Source organism: Procambarus clarkii, chromosome 41 (assembly GCF_040958095.1).
Source record: "Procambarus clarkii isolate CNS0578487 chromosome 41, FALCON_Pclarkii_2.0, whole genome shotgun sequence".
Classification (NCBI taxonomy): Eukaryota; Metazoa; Arthropoda; class Malacostraca; order Decapoda; family Cambaridae; genus Procambarus; species Procambarus clarkii.
In genome coordinates, this window is record NC_091190.1 from 13396631 (window position 1) to 13417162 (window position 20532).

The 20532-nt window shown below is 35.4% G+C and overlaps 1 protein-coding gene across 1 annotated transcript; it reads right to left on the bottom strand.

Moving 5' to 3' along the window:
* Positions 1–148: 148 nt before the first annotated feature.
* Positions 149–19538, bottom strand: LOC123761037 (scoloptoxin SSD14). Its single transcript, XM_045746888.2, is given in 14 exon segments — positions 149–3092; positions 5173–5399; positions 7506–7633; positions 8513–8571; positions 8573–8704; positions 9421–9670; positions 10333–10527; positions 11548–11743; positions 14418–14459; positions 15633–15853; positions 16342–16505; positions 17203–17240; positions 18529–18614; positions 19315–19538. Coding segments are annotated over 14 exon segments (1953 nt in total). The 5' UTR covers positions 19380–19538; the 3' UTR covers positions 149–2942.
* Positions 19539–20532: the final 994 nt, after the last annotated feature.

Sequence of the window (20532 nt, forward strand, 5' to 3'; positions counted from 1 at the left end):
TTAGTAAGCTTGCATGAGGATGTAAGAAAATAGGAAAGATGGTTTTTAACCATCAAGACAACAGAACATTGCAAGCAATGTTGTTACTCCAGTAACAATGAAGAGGTTGTCTCACATTTATGATGTAAGGAAATACTAAGCCAAGATGTAGATTTTAATAAAATTTAATATTTTGCTTGCAAGAACATCTAATCACAAATTACCATAAATTGGCTTGACAAGGCCCTTAAGAGTCAAAATATCTCCTAATAAGAGTTTATTCTCAACTTGCTATTTCTCAACATGATCAGCACTTAGTTTAAATATGTTTTGAAGAGATCACTAACTTTATACAAAATTTGAAAGAAAAACTATAAATCAACACTGCCATAATTCCTAAACTAGTAAGGTAGTAGAGTATTGCAAACAATGAAAATTAAATCATTTGTGCTAGAAACTTTTGTATATATTCTACTGAAACTTTACTTATATAGAAAATGTTTATTATTAATAATTAAAAACAAAAATATAAGAACTTTAATTTTCATCATATTTATTGATACAGTGCATAAAAATCAAGGTCTGCCGTGCAGATCGGGATAAGCTGCACATAAATATCAACAATTTGCTATAAAGCTTCACATTATGCATTCACTAAAATTTAAAAAAAGTTAAGGTAGTTTATACAAGAATATTAGAGACAACAAATTGTGGGTAATTTAAATTCATGTATATTTCACAAATTGGTGCATCAACTAATGTAGATGAATCTCAAAGTATAAATTATTGTATACTAAATCTGCACCAGACTCCCTGACAAATTACTGTGCACTTAATCTATCGACTTGTTTCTATAACAAAAGTGGCAAGATTTCAATACAATCACAATTATTTGAAAGTCTCAGGATTAGTTGTTGATTGAACCATATCACAAACCTAATTATTTTTAAAAGATGAGCACTCAAATGAAGTTATAACCAACAAATGGTCATAACTGAGAGTAAAACTTTGCCCCATAGACACATACAATACTGGGATAAACTATTTCAAGTAAAAATTTTTTTTTTCATGAAACACACATTTTGAAAAGTATTGCAACATATTAATTGAACCAACATAATATATACATCCTTCATCACCATGTGCGGCATGTTACATGATAACAGGAGGGCATCAGGACTATTGTAACGTACTGCTGCCCCGGTTACGACTGTTATATTTGCTATACGAGCTAAGAGTATTTTATATTGCTGTAAGCAAAGTACTGTAGCTAAGATTGTATGGATATTTAGCACACAAACTGATACAGATTCTGTTCTTGTGGTTACTAAAAATGCCTAAAACACCAATCATTAGCAGTAACTACCTACCCCGCTCGTTTCCTTTCACCCTACCATAATAAGTCACGAGTGCCACAGACAGTGGCAGTCGTCCGTGAGACTAGATGCCCTGCTTGGTCCACCTGTAAACTGATCTTTGCCACCTAAACCATTTACTTATTATTTTGCTTTTGATGTATTTCAAGAGTATCAGAGCAAGAGTCTTAATAATAATAATAATAATAATAATAATAATAATAATAATATGTAATAATAATATAATTATCAGCATTATTTTTATTATTATACTAAGATGTAATTTAATTTGAACAGTTAATACAGTAATGAAGTAATAGTTAAAGTGATTTTATACACCAAATGCTTCTGCTGTCAATGTTCAGGGTTTGATGTACAAACTATATACAATATATTATTTATCAATATATATGTTCCTTTAACACTAGGTATCTTTGTCCTTCATGGGAACTCTCACTAGACATACAGCAAATCTGGCAGGCTGACAAGAAGTCTCTGGAGAGAACACACAATGAAAATACTCAAAGTAAATGTCCTGGCCTAACGATAATTGCTTTATAAACCCATAACACCAAACCAATAACCTTCAATGCACAAGGGTTTCACAAGGTGGTTTATATCTAGAACAAAGTTGTACTTCATAATTTAATTCAATAATTTACAATTTTAAAATATATTTTTACATAATACCTGTATGAGTACTTGTAAAAATATAATTTCAATGTTTCATACAAGATAATTTAAGATAATTTACACTGTATTTTAAAATATGAAGGGTTATAATTATACAACTACCTGGATTAGTCACGATAGCACCACATAGTCCACCAACAAGTAGTATGGCAATTATCAGGAGAAAGTGATAAGCCAATATGAATATATAGCACTTAGAAAGAATATGAGGGTAAGGATTTGGTATAGGACAGAGGAAAGGAATGGTGCTGAACCACTGAGACAGTCAGGGATTGAATGCCAACCCGCTAGATGCGAGACCGCCACTCTACCATCCAGGCCGAGTGGTTGGGTTCAGTAGCATGGAAATAAATAAAATGCATTTACAAATTATGCAATTTCATATGTATAATTTATTATATATAAAAATTATGCATAATTTCATATAAAGTTTTGGTGGCTCACATATGAGTGTTGATAAAACATATTTATTTAATTAACTTTATTAATGATAAAATCTACCTTTTCATCAATAATTTAAATTAAAATTTTATTTACAAATTTTCATAAAATAGTTTTTCATATTTATTTAAACACCAAAATATTTATTTGTAATTGGTAATGCTGCAACTGTTTGAGAAACCCTTTTAAAAACAGTACAATATTGTTGATCCTCCATAGCGGGCCTCTCATTATACTACTGCTGAGCTTCTAGAAGCCTATTGTTATGACATTAGCAAATTATTACAGATACTCTACATATTTATTTGAAAATTCTTACAATATTAAGAGCTTTAATCAATATTACAAAAATAAATTCATTCAAGTTCTAGTTCAAAATGACCTAAAACAGAATTAGTTTAATTATACAATATATATAATTTGCTTTAAATAATTTGAACAATAAATACAGTTACCATCAAACAGCTAAATAATTTAAAATCCATCAACTTCACCTGCTTTTCTAAAATCGGAGTTAGCATAGATTTTCCCATTGCGTTCACGGGAGATGGCACAAACCACAGACCCTCCTATGCCAAACATCTGTGTCTCATGACCAATATCATGCATACCAGTAACAATTTCCTGCAAAATAAAAAATTTATGTTATAGAGAATACTGTAAGTACTCTCTATGACATTTGCTCCTCATATAATTCTAATTGAAATTAAAATTGTAAGTGATGAGTATAAATGTTAACACGATAGAGTATCTTCGGGCAAGTAAAAGCCAATACATTACACAAATTGCTGAAAAAGGTAAACAAAATACATGGTTTGAGTGTAATGAAAATGAAAAACACATTTGCGAGTAATACACTCAGTTGCTCCCTAAGGTAAGATCCTGCTGACCTCTGGTTAGGAACTGCCATTTGTGTACTGGGTGTCCCAGGTGGGTCATGATGGTACTAGGGACACACTCGAGGACACTTCAGTCCAGAATGTAGACTGGAAAGTTTTACATAAACTCGAAAGCCTTTCCATGCAAAACTTTGCTACACTGAGATTGCCGAGCTGTACCCTCACTGAAGCCTTAAATGCCACCAAGACAGTATTCCAGATAAAAAATCAACAGGAATATATTCTCAGGAATAGTTGGGAGCAAAGGGAAGTCATGTTTGAGAAGCTGATGGCTTTCTGTTCTTGTTGAAGCCACTAAAGATAGCAGCTCTCAGGTAAATCCACTAGGTTACAACCAACTGCCAACACATGCAGAGACCAACATAAAAGAGACTGTCAGCCTAACCAACCCACTTTCTGCCTGAATTCTAGACTAAGAGAGAACTTCCACCAAGCCGGTCGGCCAAGCGGACAGCACGCTGGACTTGTGATCCTGTGGTCCTGGGTTCGATCCCAGGCGCCGGCGAGAAATAATGGGCAGAGTTTCTTTCACCCTATGCCCCTGTTACCTAGCAGTAAAATAGGTACCTGGGTGTTAGCCAGCTGTCACGGGCTGCTTCCTGGGGGTGGAGGCCTGGTCGAGGACCGGGCCGCGGGGACACTAAAAGCCCATAAATCATCTCAAGATAACCTCAAGATAAGGAAGCATAGGAATGACATGGAAGGAAGGATGGTGTCGAGCAACCAAGTATATGCTTATAAAATTGCTTTTCTTATGAACTCTAAGCTAAAGTTCTAAGTAAGGTTCCCTTGGTATCTTCCCTATGCCATCTGGCCTGGACTTGACCATGGCACCGACAAAATGCTAGATTGAATGACTCGACTTCAGAAGGACACGTCATCATTTGAGCTGTGGTGTTGTTGCTCTAAATGCTTTTGCTCCTTCAATAACCTTTGTGATCTGTTGGCCATATTACATCTTGATAACACTGCATGTAGAAGTACAGAAAAAAGGGAAGTTCAGACGAAAATGCCTCTTTCTTACAGCACAGAAATAAATGAGGATTGTTGAAAGATTCATAAACATTTGTATATTTAGTGCCATCGTGTGTAATCCATTATCAATACACCTTTTATTTTTGCATCTATACTCTAGAACATCCATTTGCAAACATTCTGAAAAAAAAAATGTATAGTTATAACCTAAAGAATAACTTGGAAAACATATAGAGAGTATAAACATTTTAGGCATCACTGAGCGGGGGTTTTAAGTGGCCCAGGACATTTACAGTCTGGCATGAGGCAAATATTTTAGTGTTAACAATTTGGGTAGTGATATCTGGGAGAGGGTTGGTGTAGTGGCCAACTAGTAGTTTTATAACAGAAGAATACTTGGTGTCTAATTGAATTAAAGTATTGTATGAAGGAAGTATTTTGAGTATAGAAGATTGAGCCTTTTAGAAGGTATTTCCAGATTGAAATAAAAATTATCAATTTTTTTCTTTTCTTTACTTATGGTATAGTGAGGGAAGTTTAAAAATATCTTTGCTGCACTGGGGATGAAAAGTTGTACTGGCCAGGTGGGATTTAGATCATGTTCTAGGAAGAACTGGACATTGCCCAAGCTACAGTGTAACGACCAAGAAGTTTTATCTCAGAAAATATAATGCAATAAAGCACAGAAGTTATCATGACCACTCTAAGCTGAAATACTATCCAATCTAAAGATTTATCCCATGTATAAGCAGATGTTAAATCCCATTATGCAGAATTAGGATGTAAACTATGTATTCACTTAATTATGAATATTAAGATTCAAAACTTACTGATGATGTTCCATTCTCATAGCTGAATATCATTGGAAAAAGTTGGTGGTGAATTCTGCGTGCATCCACAGCTTCCTTGATAGTCTCATTCAACCACAGATTGCGTAAGGAAACCCATGCAACAGCTGAAGGGATCTTGCTTCCTCCAGCTGCACCAAGAACTAAGCGAACATCTCCATTTGAGTCCACTAACACTGATGGGCACATAGACGAGACAGGCCGCTTCCCTGACAAAACATTTTAATCTTAACATTGAGTTTATAATCATTATCATTGTTAGCATCATTTTTAGAGTAAATTAGTTTACACTATTGAATGAGGAAATCAAACAATTTTGCTTAACTTTCACTTTGTTATGTGTGGAAGTATGAAAATGATAAAACAGGATTGAATATCTTGGGCAATTAGGTAATTCTTAATGCTAATGTATGGGCAGCCTTCAAACTGTGCATAGTACAGTACAGGGGTACCTCAGTTTAAGAATTTAATCCATTCCTGGAGATGGTTCGTAACCCGAAAATTTGTAAACCGAAGCGAATTTCCCCATAAGAAATAATGGGAAATGAATTAATCCGTTCCTGACTCCCCAAAAACATCACTTCAAAGTAAATTTTATACCTAATTCACCCAAATCTTCACTACAAAAGTATGTTCAAGTTATCACTTACCCTTGCTGATGACTCCTGTTGGCGTATGAAAGATGGTTTGGAGGGGGAAGGAGAGGTGTTACTGTTTGGAAGTAGAGTCCCCTTCCATTATAACATCAGGCAGTGAAGATTTCTCTGGAGTGCACTCTGTGGCACGTTTTGCCTGCATACCACTAGGTCCTGGTTGTGGCACCCTGCTTGATTTTCTCACTTTTCTCATAAGGAAACGTTCCATTGAATATTGTTTTTCCCCTTCTTTGCAACATTTGTCTGTAGTGAGGCATCACATTGTCATTAAAATGATCAATGCAACGGCCTACTGCAGCTTTATCTGGGCGATTCTTTTCAGCAAAACTTTGCAGTCCTTCCCATCCTGCACACATTTTCTTAATTAATGAGGAAGGGACATTCTCTACTGCCTCCTCTTCCTCCCCTGAAGATTTGTTGTACTGCCTAGCTAGTTCAACGACACGAGTACCATTTTCATGCTTACGAATGATCTCTTGTTTTTCCTCTATGGTCATTCTCACATGTGATTTCTTGCCTTGAACCTTACCACTGGCTTTCTTGGGACCCATGGTGAGATATATAATAACTTTTATGTTCAAATGGCCAAAAGTCTGACAAAAAGATATAAATTCTTGTGAAGAATTTAGGCGGGATAGTCACTGGGCACGAGGCACTGGTAAACTGAGGCGCGATTGCCATGCCACCACACACTAGGTCGACGTATCAACAAACTCGTATACCGATTCAAATTTTCTGAACAAATCAAGCTCGTAACCCGAAAAGTTCGTAAGCAGGGACGTTTGTAACCCGAGGTACCACTGTACTAATCAAGCTACTATTATGCAAAGCGTTTCAGGCAAAATTTAGAATAAAGATGAATACATGAAATACATAGCAACAAGTGAGAGTGAGGGTGAAAGCACTAGTAGAGGGTGCAATAGAAAATCTTTGAAGCCTGCACACAATAACACAGTTGGATGAGGCTACATCCAAGTGGTTTGCAAAGCACCATACAGCTGGTGTGACAATTGCAGGGCAGAAATAATAATTCCTGCAAGGAGGTTTGCAATCAGCCTTGCAATATGAAATTTCATGGCAATAAATTTTTCAATAATTTCATGGCAGTAAAAAATTGAGTGCAGATATGAGCGGTGTTGAACCATTTATACATAAATTAAGAACATATATTTTTTTCTAATAATTGATATGCATATCAAATCTATAACAGTGATGAAACTGAGATGTATTGGAGGAGTATGCCTGAAAAAAAAGCTAGCTCTGAGGAGTGAGGGTCGTATATCAGGGTATATGATGAACAAGGACAGGCTGTCAGCAATGGTGTGCACCAATAATGCGGCACACACACACACACAATCATGTTTGCAACTGTTGGCAAATCCAAGAAATCAAGAGCCTTGCAACACTGCTCGAACAATCTGGCATTGAAATATTATAACACAAAGAATGCATGGTTTCACAGGACATATTTCTTTCTGGTTTCATGATGTGTTTTGCAAGGAAATTCATGACCATCAAATTAAGAAATACAAAGTGAGGCCAAGTGAAAATGTGCTAAAAAAAATTAATACACATATTATCCTGTCTTTGTATGATCTTGTAGCCCAGAAAATAGTAATTTATATAATACTATCACCGAATATTACTACTATTACACACCTGGCTTTATGAAGTTTGATGGTGATGGAGGAATCCCAAAATAATTGGTGATGTTAGGAGCAGAGAAGTCATCCATTTCATCATTGAGTACAATACCAGTCTGAACAGATCGGATCCCAGCACCAAAGCTAAAGTGAGTGATATTTGACAATTAAAGCAATGATAATATTTTTAAGATACACTAGGCTCTGTCATCACTGAAATTATGATGTATACTTAAAGCACAACTTTTTTAACAAAGCTGCTGATCTTGAGAATGTCAGATAAAACTTACTATCCATATCCACTTTTTCAAACAAAAACTATTTAGAATGCTTAAAATTCCACAAAAATATTCCTTTGGAACACAGGTGAGAAGGAAATATAATAATCTACAAAAAAAATATACAGTACTAGAAAAATCTGTTTAAAATCCTGATATTGAAATATCACCTTACCAGAGCCAGAGGTATGGTAGAATGTACAAAGCTACTTTAATGAAAAGTATTGAACATTATTAGTAAATTTAGATATACAGTACTGCATTGTACTTCTATGCAGTTAATGTATCTAAAGCTTTACTATGGGGAGAAATAAATGCAAACCACTAATCTAGTGTGGAACTCAACCAGCATCCTCTTGAGCAGAAGCGGGTGCTCTTGGCTTCAGCCACTAATACCCTCAAATGTAGATATTTCTTGCATTTAAAGCTATAATTTGGGTACCCTCGAACAAAACTATGGAATATTTAATGAAATTCAGCTTTTATGACTTCACACGACATTAACAGAATTCTTAACACAAACAATAATTACGAGTCCACTAGTCCAAGTCAAAAACCTTCAGAAAAATAAAGTGCAGTAAACTTACCGGTACTTTTTCCATTCTTAGGGAAGAACAAATGTGACTTTGTGTACACGTACTGTATATAGAAGGTGCCCACATGTCATTAGTCACTGTCACTGCATAAAAACATACATATACTGCATTTAAAGTTGAGATGCAAGTAAACAAAATATATAACTTACTATAAGTTGATGGTGCTGGTAACAGATACTGCATCACCATTAGGAGCTAGGAGAGAGAAACTGAGCAGTACCGTGATCATCATTAACAGCAGTGACAGCACCATAATGCGCTGGGTCTTGGAATGTTTGATTATCCAATATCTGATTACGAATGCTTTTGGCAAGGGCATCAGAGGTCAAATTATATGTCAGCTGTAAAATAAATTATTTACTAGATAATGCTGTGATATACATATTGCACATACAGTATTTAATATACAGTAATATCATTAAAACACAATTTTACATTTTCACATAGGCTGGTGAGGCCCTCACTCTGGAAGGCTGGAAACATACTGGGTATATTTCCATGAGGGTCCCAGTACTACTGTGCAGTCGGGTTCGTTCTCGACTGACAATCGAGAATTCTAGGTTCAAATTCCGGACGGACAGAAATGGTTGGGCGCTTTTCCTATCACCTAATTCTCCCTGTTCACCTAGCAGTAAGTAGGTACTCAGGAGTTAGTCATCTTGTTGTGGGGGGTGCATCTCAGCTGGATCAAGTGAAGCACTTAAACTAATGGAAGCACTTTAAAGTATTTAAGCTGTACTTCTTAGAATGGAGATGAGAGAGATCTTATAATATACACACAAAATATACTGGAAAGTCAGGTTACAAAAATATACAATAAAATTACAACATACCGGAGTGAGAAATATGATAGGATGTGTAAAAAAGATGCAATGGAAAGTCAAGGCACAATTAAGCAGTTAGAGAATAGTGTAAAAAAAAATTCTGCAATAAAATTATTGTTTCTGAAGTTTAATTATATTTTCCCATAGGCTTACATCCTCACATAGAACAGTGTATTATACTACTGTACTGTATATGCAGAATATTTTACAAAACCATATCACCCAAATCTTACTTTAGTCATATCCACATAGTCAGCATCTCCCAGTTCTGTCCTCATAGCATATGCATACTTCATGGCCTCAGTGATGCGCTGATGGGTTGTAATGGCGTTTTCTTCATTCATACTCTCCGGAGTGATGTCGTACTCGTCCAAAATATTAAGGATATAGCTCAAAATAAGGCCTGAGCCAGGTGGTGGCACAGAATACAGAGTGAGGTTACCATGATGAATGCTGACATTTGTTGCATCTTTCCATTGTGCACTATAAAACAAAAATTTGTATTAGTAGTACATAGCAGCAACCCAATTTAAAACTTCTGCCAGTCTATCGTTTCATACTATCCCAGCTGGTGCATTTTTTTTTTAATATTTTTTAATACAGTACCTCAATATTTTTTAGTGCCCTCTTTTTTAGTGCCCTCCATCAGTCCTCTACTACCTCTTGAATATATGTTGCCCGTTTTATAATATTATATATATATATATATATATATATATATATATATATATATATATATATACATATATATATATATATATATATATACATATATATATATATATATATATATATATATATATATATATATATATATATATATATATTTATTATACACAGTGCACCCTTGAAAATCTGGTTCATATCATTCTTGAACTGATCCAACTTTCTGAATAATCTGGATTTCCAAACAATTTCTCTGCTTTTTTTCAGTAATGTAGTAATAGTATGTAATCACATACTACGTTTCTTAAAATGTTTAAAGCATATGAGGACAAGTTTAACTTCCATGCATTAAAGTGTAGTCAATCTCTCCAGCAAACCTTCCTTAAATTAACTTACATACTAAATTTGACCTAAGCTATGAGAGTATATGCCTATTACAACTTCCAGTAATGAAATTATTAAATGTTACTATTACTAACTTGTAGTCCCGCAGATCTTGAGTAGTGATAATGCCATCAAAGCTCTGGATGTCCTGGATTAGTTGGTCAGCCAATTGGCCGGTATAAAGGGCATCAGGATCATCCTGAATTACTCTTAGCGTCTTCGCTAGCTGTGGTCTTTTCAGGATGTCCCCCTCCTCATACACATTACCAGTATCAGGATTGATAAATACACTGGAGACAGAAACAAAGGCAAATAACATTATCAAATAAGCATAATGGAAATACAGTACTGTATATAAGAATGTAATTTTATATTTTATAAAATTATGCACTTAACTCCAATACATGAATTGCAAAGGTAATAAATTAATATACATGTAATGCACAGCACAAAACTTTAGAGATTGGTGCGTAGTCAATCCCCTCCCTGGTCAGGATTCCGAACCCAGGATCAAACTGCTCACTCTTGAAGCACACTAATGCATTATAGAGGTGGATAAATTGGGCTGGGAATTCATTTCCACTAAAATTCTCTCCACTAAATGCAATGCCTTGGATCTGAGAACTGCAATTGCCCAGGTCCCATACAGCAAAAGCAAGTTTGTATATAATAATAATAATAATAATAATAATAATAATAATAATAATAATAATAATAATAGCATTGTAGTATGGGTGTCTAGAATGTTAAGAGGTATAAATGAGGAACAGAAGCTAGAGGAGGTGAACTTTTTAAAGGAAGGAAAGTTTGATATTCTAAATTTATGTAAGACAATGATGATACTACAAAGAAATCACAGCAGCATGATAAATCAATGAGAAAATCATTTGGAACTATGCATGGATTTGAACCAATATGCTAGTGAATACCAGGGTTGAATTGCTTTTGTCCTATCATGGCCGAGTGGGATAATGCAAGTGTCTGATATTCACTAGAATGCTGGTCCAAATTCCCGCATTTCTCCGACTGATTTTTCTCAGTTATAATAATATTAGTATTATTATTGTCAATACTGAGCACAATAAAATCACAAGAACATGATGCATCTACTACAGATTGTAATAGACACAAAATATGAACTTAATAACCGAGATACAACTCTGAACCAATAAGTATAAAACAGCTGATGCTGATCACTTACTTTCATCCATATAAAGATTGCCAATACAGACCAAATTAGTAAAGATATACAAATACACTGCAAAATATATAAATTTACTAAAATCCCATGAAGGGTTTCAACCACACACCTCATGCTTGGCTCGTTCTTTATGCTATCCTCAGTACTCTTCAATGCCCTTGCCATGTGCCAATTGACTTTATGACCATCTTCGCACAGCTTTATTGTAGGCTCTATTAGGTCAGCCCAGGGAATTTTTCCCCCAAATTTGTCATATAACTTCTTGTAGCCACGCAGCTCGCCAGGCACAGCTACTGCTAAGCCACCTGTAGAACAGAAATGTATAACATTATCTATGCATACAATGCATAAATAGATGTAAAGTAAACAGGATACTAGTATATATTTCTACAAGTACAGTATTAGCAATAAACATTTAATATTATCCTACAGCTTCATCTTTTTAGATCTCATTTAGATTGTGCAGTTCAGTTTTGGATTCGGTGCTATAAAATGGACAAATTCACCCGAGTGTGTACTGAGAAGAATAACAAAAGCTAATTCCAAGAATTTGAACTCTTCCTTATGAAGAAATTACAAAAGGTTAATTTACATATACAGTACTACAAACATGAAGTCTAAGGGGTGATATGATTGAAGTATACAAATGGACACAAGGGTATAACACAGAGGATACAAATAAGGTTATAAATACAGTATATGTAATATAGTATTACGGTGAAGTGGTAGCATGCGAGTCTGAAACTTCGTATACCACAATCCAAAATGATAATACACATTTTTGTTATCTTATTTAAGTTATACTGTATTTGAAAAAATTTACACATATTTAGAGGGTTAGTAAAAAAATACAACAAAACATTTTCTGAATATAAAAAAAAGATTCTAAGAATTTAAAATCTACCCAGAAACATTTCTTGCAAAATACTACGAACTAAGTATTTCATAGATAATAGATGAATAAGGGCATACACGGCTGGGGACAGGAAGCCTGTGCCTGGCATCATACACAAGTTGGCATCGTACACAAGATGGCACCATACACATGCGAAAAATGCATTATGCGAAAAAAGCTAGTGGAACATCTGGAGCAAAAGAACTTTGTAACACAACATCAACATGGGTTCAGAGATGGCAAATCATGCCTAACAGGATTAATTGAGTTGTATGACCAGGCAACAAAAATCAGGCAAGAGAGAGAGGGCTGGGCAGACTGCATATTTCTGGACTGCCAGAAAGCTTTTGACACAGTACCACATAAGAGACTAGTGCACAAACTGGAGATGCAGGCAGGAGTGAAAGGGAAGGTACTCCACTGGATAAGAGAGTACCTAAGCAACAGGACACAGTGAGTCACCGTGAGAGGTGAGGTCTCGGAGTGGCGGGGAGTCACCAGTGGAGTCCCACAGGGATCAATCCTTGGACCTATACTGTTTCTGATATACATAAATGATCTTCTAGAAGGAATTGACTCGTTCCTCTCGATGTTTGCTGATGACACGAAAATTATGAGGATCAGGACAGAGGAGGATAGTATGAGGCTACAAGATGGCCTAGACAAACTGAAGGAATGGTCCGACAAATGGCTTATAAAGTTCAACCCAAGTAAATGTAAGGTAATGAAACTAGGAGGCCAGTCACTGGATACCGAATGGGAGATGAAGTCCTTCACGAAACGGACAGAGAGAAAGATCTGGGAGTTGATATCACGCCAAACCTGTCTCCTGAAGCCCACATCAAAAGAATAACATCAGCGGCCTATGTGAGGCTGGCTAACATCAGAACTGCTTTCAGAAACCTGTGTAAGGAATCCTTCAGAACCTTGTATACAACATATGTAAGGCCAATCCTGGAGTATGCAGCCCCAGCATGGAGTCCGTACCTAGTCAAGCACAAGACTAAGCTGGAAAAAGTTCAGAGGTATGCCACTAGGTTAGTCCCAGAACTAAGAGGCACGAGTTGAGGCCAGACTACGTGAACTACACCTCACGTCGCTGGAAGACAGAAGAACTAGGGGAGACAAGATCACCACATACAAAATTCTCAGGGGAATTGACAGGGTGGACAAGGATGGATTATTTAACATGGGTGGCACACGTACAAGGGGACACAGGTGGAAGCTGAGTACCCAAATGATCCACAGAGACATTAGAAAGAACTTTTTCAGTGTCAGAGTAGTTAGTAAATGAAATGCACTAGGAAGTGATGTGGTGGAGGCTGACTCCATACACAGTTTCAAATGTAGATATGACAAGAGCTCAGTAGACTCAGGAATCTGTACATCAGTTGTTTGACGGTTGAGAGGCGGGACCAAAGAGCCAGAGCTCAACCCCCGCAAACACAACTAGGTGAGTACAAGTTTGCAACAATTTTTCATATATTTTTTCTCAGGGTGGAAGTATGTTCCAAAAACTTGTCAACTAGAGCATCAGTTAAGCCAATAAAGCATAAATAAGCGAACTTTTTTTTTTAATTATATTAATTAAATTTTTCAAAGGACTTTATGATTCAGATGAAATGTCACCATAAGAAAAGACAAAGATATATTAGAGTGAACCAAAGTTATTGCCCAAACTGTTATGACTATCACAATCATACAGCATAATATCAAATGGACAGCATCACCTGAAGACAATTAAACTACATTACTTTTAAATAGATAAACAGCATCTGATGCATACACTAAACATGCTCGGTCCTCTCTATTAAGGCTATGCAAGACTAATAACTTAATGCAAATACTGTATTGTAATTACATTGTAAGCTACAAAGGCATGCATTAAGACTATCATCAAAGATAGGAAAAATTTTAATTATTTAAAAGACATGCCATTTACCATCATCACCCCAAACTTCAATATTAAGGTCATGCATTAACTACATCAAGTCTTTGCTTTCATCCATGCTTCTTGCACTTGCAGTTATTAATAAAGCCCGCTGTCAAAAGCTGTGCATCAGAAGTAACATGATAAAACTCACCTTTCAAACTTGGTCTCTTATTTGCCCACCATTTGCCTTTGGCTGATTGTAAAGGGAGTTAAAATTGGTCAGTGATTCTGAGGTTGCAATATTCACAATTTACATGTGTAATAATATATACATTATAGGGAGCACTTAAAATAAAAAGATTCCTTGTGCATTTGTAATACGTCTCGCCTCACTGAACTTGCCATGAAAAAATTATGAAAAGGAATTTTAACAATAATCACTAACAAATCACTTCCTTCTCAGTTATCTGGGATATAACAAATGTATAAAATCTCATTAAGAACAATTATGAAATAATTATATATATAAGGACAGTATACAATACAGAAAAACCAGCATACAAATAAGCTCCATTCCAAGCATACCACTTAGTCTCTCCCATGCTGGAGGGATGAAGTGAGTGGCATGCTCATAAAGGAGTTTTACATCTATATTCTACTACCTTAAACCTCTTGGTCACTTCCTTAGATCAAAATCTAGCTGCTTCCATGACTTTTGTGCCAGGTTTCTGGTGTAAAATTTCTTAGTTTTACCACTGTCTGGCTGTTGGGTTGAGGGAGGGATTAAAGATCCCAGTTCTTCGAGGATAGTGGTCACAGGTTATACCTGCTTGCCTATATATGCCTAAGGATTCATCTGGTGCCTTCTGCAGACTAAGTTTCCTGTACCTGACGATGCCCTTCCATGGAATATGGCAACCTAATTACGCTGATGTGACAATTAAGACTATGATGAAGTGATATCAGAGGAAGTTTTATAAAAGCAGCGGTCAGTCTGCTTAATATGCAATTGAAAAATTAGCGATATGACTGTAAGACACACAGATAAGCTACCACAAATAAAAATGACTAAGTCACAGGGCGGTATCCAGCAAACAAGTCAAATGTGGTACAGTATAGCTGAACTGGAAAAAATAAACAAGCAAATATTAAGCTATCAAGTGAGTACAAGTGAAATCTAAATGAAAGTAACTTGGCTACTACTGGAATATGGCAAGCCATAATCACACACTTCTGTTAATTGAATAATACACTTCAGCAATACATTTCATTAACATGTTTGAGAATATACTTGCTCTCAAACAACCACTCCTAGTAATATTTATTTTCAAATGATAAACCCATATTGGTACCAGCAGCATGTTTTCCCTTGACAAAACTGTAAACTTGTAAAATAATTTTAAAGTTTAAGAAAGTTTATCCTTACCATTCAGCATTGGGTCTTCATTACCGTTATACATATTTTCAGATGATTCAGCTGCAGCACTTTCTCTAGCAATAAGGGTATATGCTTTGCCTGTGGCACGTTCATAGTAGGTCAAGAGAAAGCCACCTCCCAGACCCATAGACTGAGTATTGATCACTCCCACACAGAACAGTCCTGCTATTGTTGCGTCCGCTGCACTGCCATTCTTTCGAAGTACTTCCCTGTTGTGAATTTAATGTAATATTATACTATACAGTGTTCTGGAGCAATTTACTTGCGAGGTTCTAATTAACATTACCTGGTATAATCATATTTAATTAAGAAATCAATGACCCTAATATGGAAAATGGAAGGACTTCAGGTTGATAGATTCATGAAAAACTGATTACTGTATTTGATTGAAGAGAAATACCAAAATGAGACCATTTGTACATGACATGTTGACCAAGAGGGCTTTGTTAAATTGAATAGATGCTGGAACTTATACCATAGAGATAAAGCATGGAAGAGGTGAGGTCAGTGAAGTGAAGATGGGCAAGATCAGTGGGGTGAAGGCAAGAAACATGAGGGCTTACATGTTAATTTCTAGAAAGGCCTCCTCAGTAGCTTCACAAGCTATAAGCTCTGGGACTACTAAATCTTAGGGAATCATGCCAGATCTACAAGATCCATCTGAGAACAAATCCAACTGTACTACCAAGAAACTTACGTAGCAATCTGTGCACATGGTTGACCATCAGCACTAACAGCTGCAGTGTCATACTCTCCAAGTTCTGTCGGTGACGGAGGAAGCACCGTTTCATAATTGTAAATTTCATTTACTGAACCGGACCTACTGTTGCCCTCAAACGAATCAGATCTAGAAGGCGATGCCTGAAATTTTATTACATAAAGTTATTTTAAAATAGAAAAAATAAATTAGTTGCTGTATGAAATGCTGTGTTTTCTATATAAACTGTTACATTAAAAGAAATTGACCAATAAAATCTTGGATACAAACCATTCTGTGCTACCCAGGTGCATTAGGAATTGACAGACAGTGTGTCACAATTACAAATTTAAGTTTAATTACTTAAAATGTTATTTATTTTATTTATTACATGTACGGGTATACTGTTTTATCACAATGATCCTGTAAAATTATATTAATGGGAACTGTGTAAAGTTCTATGATATAAATATACTTCCACTACTATACTATCTAATTCAGGTTATTATCTGGGGATGGGCATACCCTGTCAGGGCCATAAAGTTTGTGACTTATAGAAGCTAATCAAACCAAGAAAAATCCAGTGTCCATATGCTAACCCATCCAATTACTAGCATGACACCATAGTGCTTAACCTGGCAGTGTAATGCAAACATACCCATTGCCAAACTTGATTATTTGAAAACCAGTTTAACAAATATCACATTCAATATAAATATAATAATAGTACAAATAGTAAAATATTTATAAATATAAAATAAAAATATTAATAGTAAAATATAATACAGCATATAAATACAGTATTATGATAAAGTATATCAGGATGTTCATTTAATTTAGCTTAACTTCAGTGACACATACCTGTACTTTACTGTTACTTGAGTTGGCTTGTGGAATACCTGAAATGTATTAGATGGATTTCAGTATTGTACCTTATAAATATATATATATACAGTATATCTAATATTTATTCAAATCATCACAAATTTCAACAAAACAATGTTAATGTTAATAACAACAGGGTTCCCAAACTTACAATGATCCTACTTACGAGGATTCATATTTACAATGGCTTCCAACTCTTCCTCAATCAACTGTTCTGTGTTCCAACTTAAGTGTAGTGTGGAATCCTACATTAATTATACATTTCTTTTAAATATACAGACCCTTAACCATGGTTGATAAGCAGTAATATGTTAGTGTGGTGCATCAGAGCCAAGATAAGATCAATAACATTGGAAATGAAAGTGAACATAACATGAAAATGCTGCATGCTGATCTGTGTATCAAGCGATGTTGTGTGATAACCAGTAATGTACCGACTGATAATGCAAAAACAATCCTATGTTCTGCTCAAGTCTTCATACTGAAAATTCAGTGCTGTTTACTGAAAATATTGTGAACCGTTTTATATCAGTGTTAGTGGTGCTCAAACCAGTCAACACCCCAATGAAACTCTCGCATGTTTACAGACCCTACCAGTACAGTGCAAGATTGGTGACATAGATAAGGAAATCAAATGGCAAATTACTGAGATATGCACATCAAAATGTCTGCATTAATACTTCGGCATGCACGGCGGGGCACCCAAATCACACCGAAAGGTATGTCGGGCATTCCCGGTGAGCACACAACCCAATGTTAAGCTCTTTCACTCATAATGTTTATACTTAATATTAAAACTGACAAAATTAATGCCCAATGCCATTTGCACCAGGCATTACCCACTCTGCGTGTTCTGGTTTTATGACACAAACTGCGGCATCAGGATGCCAAAGTGTTATTAACATGCAGATGAAACACTGAAGATGATGCTGGTACCATGAAGTGTAGTGCCATCAATGGTGCTACAATTACAAGCAATGATAGGGTTTGATTCTGACGTGCAGTAGGTCAGGGTGGGACACAAGAGGCCTGGTACTTTTCTCTCTAAAGCATGGCTTAACCAGCACTTAGCACAGGGAAACTCCTAGACATAAACGTACACTCTAAGGAGCTACACTGCAATTAACTTTGAACAGAAACATGTCAGAAGACATAAGAACAAAAATTCACAAGTACTGTATCCCTATTGGAGATACCTAATGAAGTGGCTTAAAAATATACAAGGACATATAGTATCCTAGCAACAGTGATCGTAGCTATAATGCTTGACCCTTTAACAAAAATAATTAGATTAAGACTTACCAACGCCAAGGCCAATTGCGATGGCTGCGGTGCAGGCAACTCCCAGGCAGCCACATAGTATCAGCTGTTTTTTGGTCAATTGTAGCCTGTTAGAAATGAGCAATGATGAGAAAACATTCGCATTCTTTGATGGAGTTTTCATTTTTTATTTTTCTCTTTAATTTTATAACCCAATTACCTAATTGTAATTACAGTAATGCTATTTTTTATGAAAATAATGATTTATCCCTCTTTTTAACTACAGTACTGTAATTATTAGCATTTTTTATCCACAGTACGGTACTTTTAAACCAAAAATTTCCCTGATATGTACTCTATAATACTATCTTGTTGGAGAATTATTAAAATACTGTACAGTTAGGATATGTACAGAATACTGCTTTTCATAGCATTATTACAAAAAAAAACTGCAACACAAGTGTGGAGCGTCAACCTGCCTTGACTGCTCTAGATCCTGAACAGGGACAAATAGGATCTTACCTTGGGGTGCAAACAACTCCCATGCTCAGAAATGTGCTTTCAACGGTTTCAAACCCTGATTTTTGTTCAGTTATACAGTACTGTATAACTTTTTCCAAAAGTATGAATATAAAAAAAAAGTAATTCCCCTCATCTAAATACATACAGCCCATGTAGACAAAATAATTCCATAGGCTATTGACATTAAAATGATAGGAAAATCAAGCAGAATATACATACTGTACCTGTATTGCATAAGGAATGTTACACTAATTTTGAGGAATTCATATGAATGACGTCCACTTTACAAGCATGGCAGATACTTACCCGTGGTGAATCATTTTTGCTCCACATCGCAGAGGAAGGAAATCTCCCGTACGCAAAGGAAGCATATTACTGTAACCGTATTCAGATACTGTACAGTATATTTAATTTTTCACTATCACAATCCATTAACAAAGTAAATCATGTTTTTTTTTATGTTTTCTTCACAAAATCACCATTTTCGTTATAAGCAAGTTTCTAGTTGCCACCATTGAAAAGTCCTCCATTACCCTGCCAAGTCAAGTTTTAATGAAGTGTACTTCCTAGACAAAATTAAATGCATGTTATAAATACTGTATAATACTTATATAAATATGCATAGGGTCTACATTTATCATAAAGATAAATTCATAACCTACCAGCCATAAATTAGGTAAGGTATCCATTTGCACTTCCATTTGTATCCAAGTCACTCACAGATACAGGCAAATGGCAATCAAGGAACAGTACAGTATTTAAGTTGCATACAAAATAGATCAATATTTTATTAGCAAACCTGAAAAGAATGGCTGACAAATGGCAAGTTAATTTTTCAATAACTTTCCCCAATTTTGTCGTTTATTTCCAATTCCCTGATCGTCACCTCACAGAGTGAGCCATATTATAGGCCTGGTTTTTTGTAGTACCTAGGTTATTGTGTAACACTTAGTAATCTCTTTCTCAAGATACTGGCAGCAGAAGTAGTTAAGCCAGGTAAGTTTTTCAGAAGTTATTGAAGTACAGTACTGTACTGTAATTGGTTTTATCTATATGTTCCTTAATCCAATACAGTAAGTAGTTAGAAAAAATTATTGATACAGGTACACAAAAACAGACCATACCTAATTTTTTGCAATAGACTATAGCACTTAACATGTGCCAAAGCTAACATAATTCAGTCAAACATTCATCCTAAGATCATTACTAAGCCACAATTCAGACTCTAATAAGCTTGGTTTAGCTCAAAATTCTAACTACCAAACAACAATTATTGTTGCAATACAAGATTTTATATGTTACAAGCTAAAATGGTACAGTATATACAGTAGCATTCAAGCAAATTTCAAAGTCATGCATTCCTAATACTATAACCCTACTTACTATTGCCATGAATGAGTCAGTGCATTGTTTTTATGATAATTACGAAGTTATTTTTTGGTTCATCAAATTTAGGTGGTTATATGTAAATTAATTTGTTCTGTTTTGTTTGCAGGCAGCCATACGATATGGTTGACTTCATTT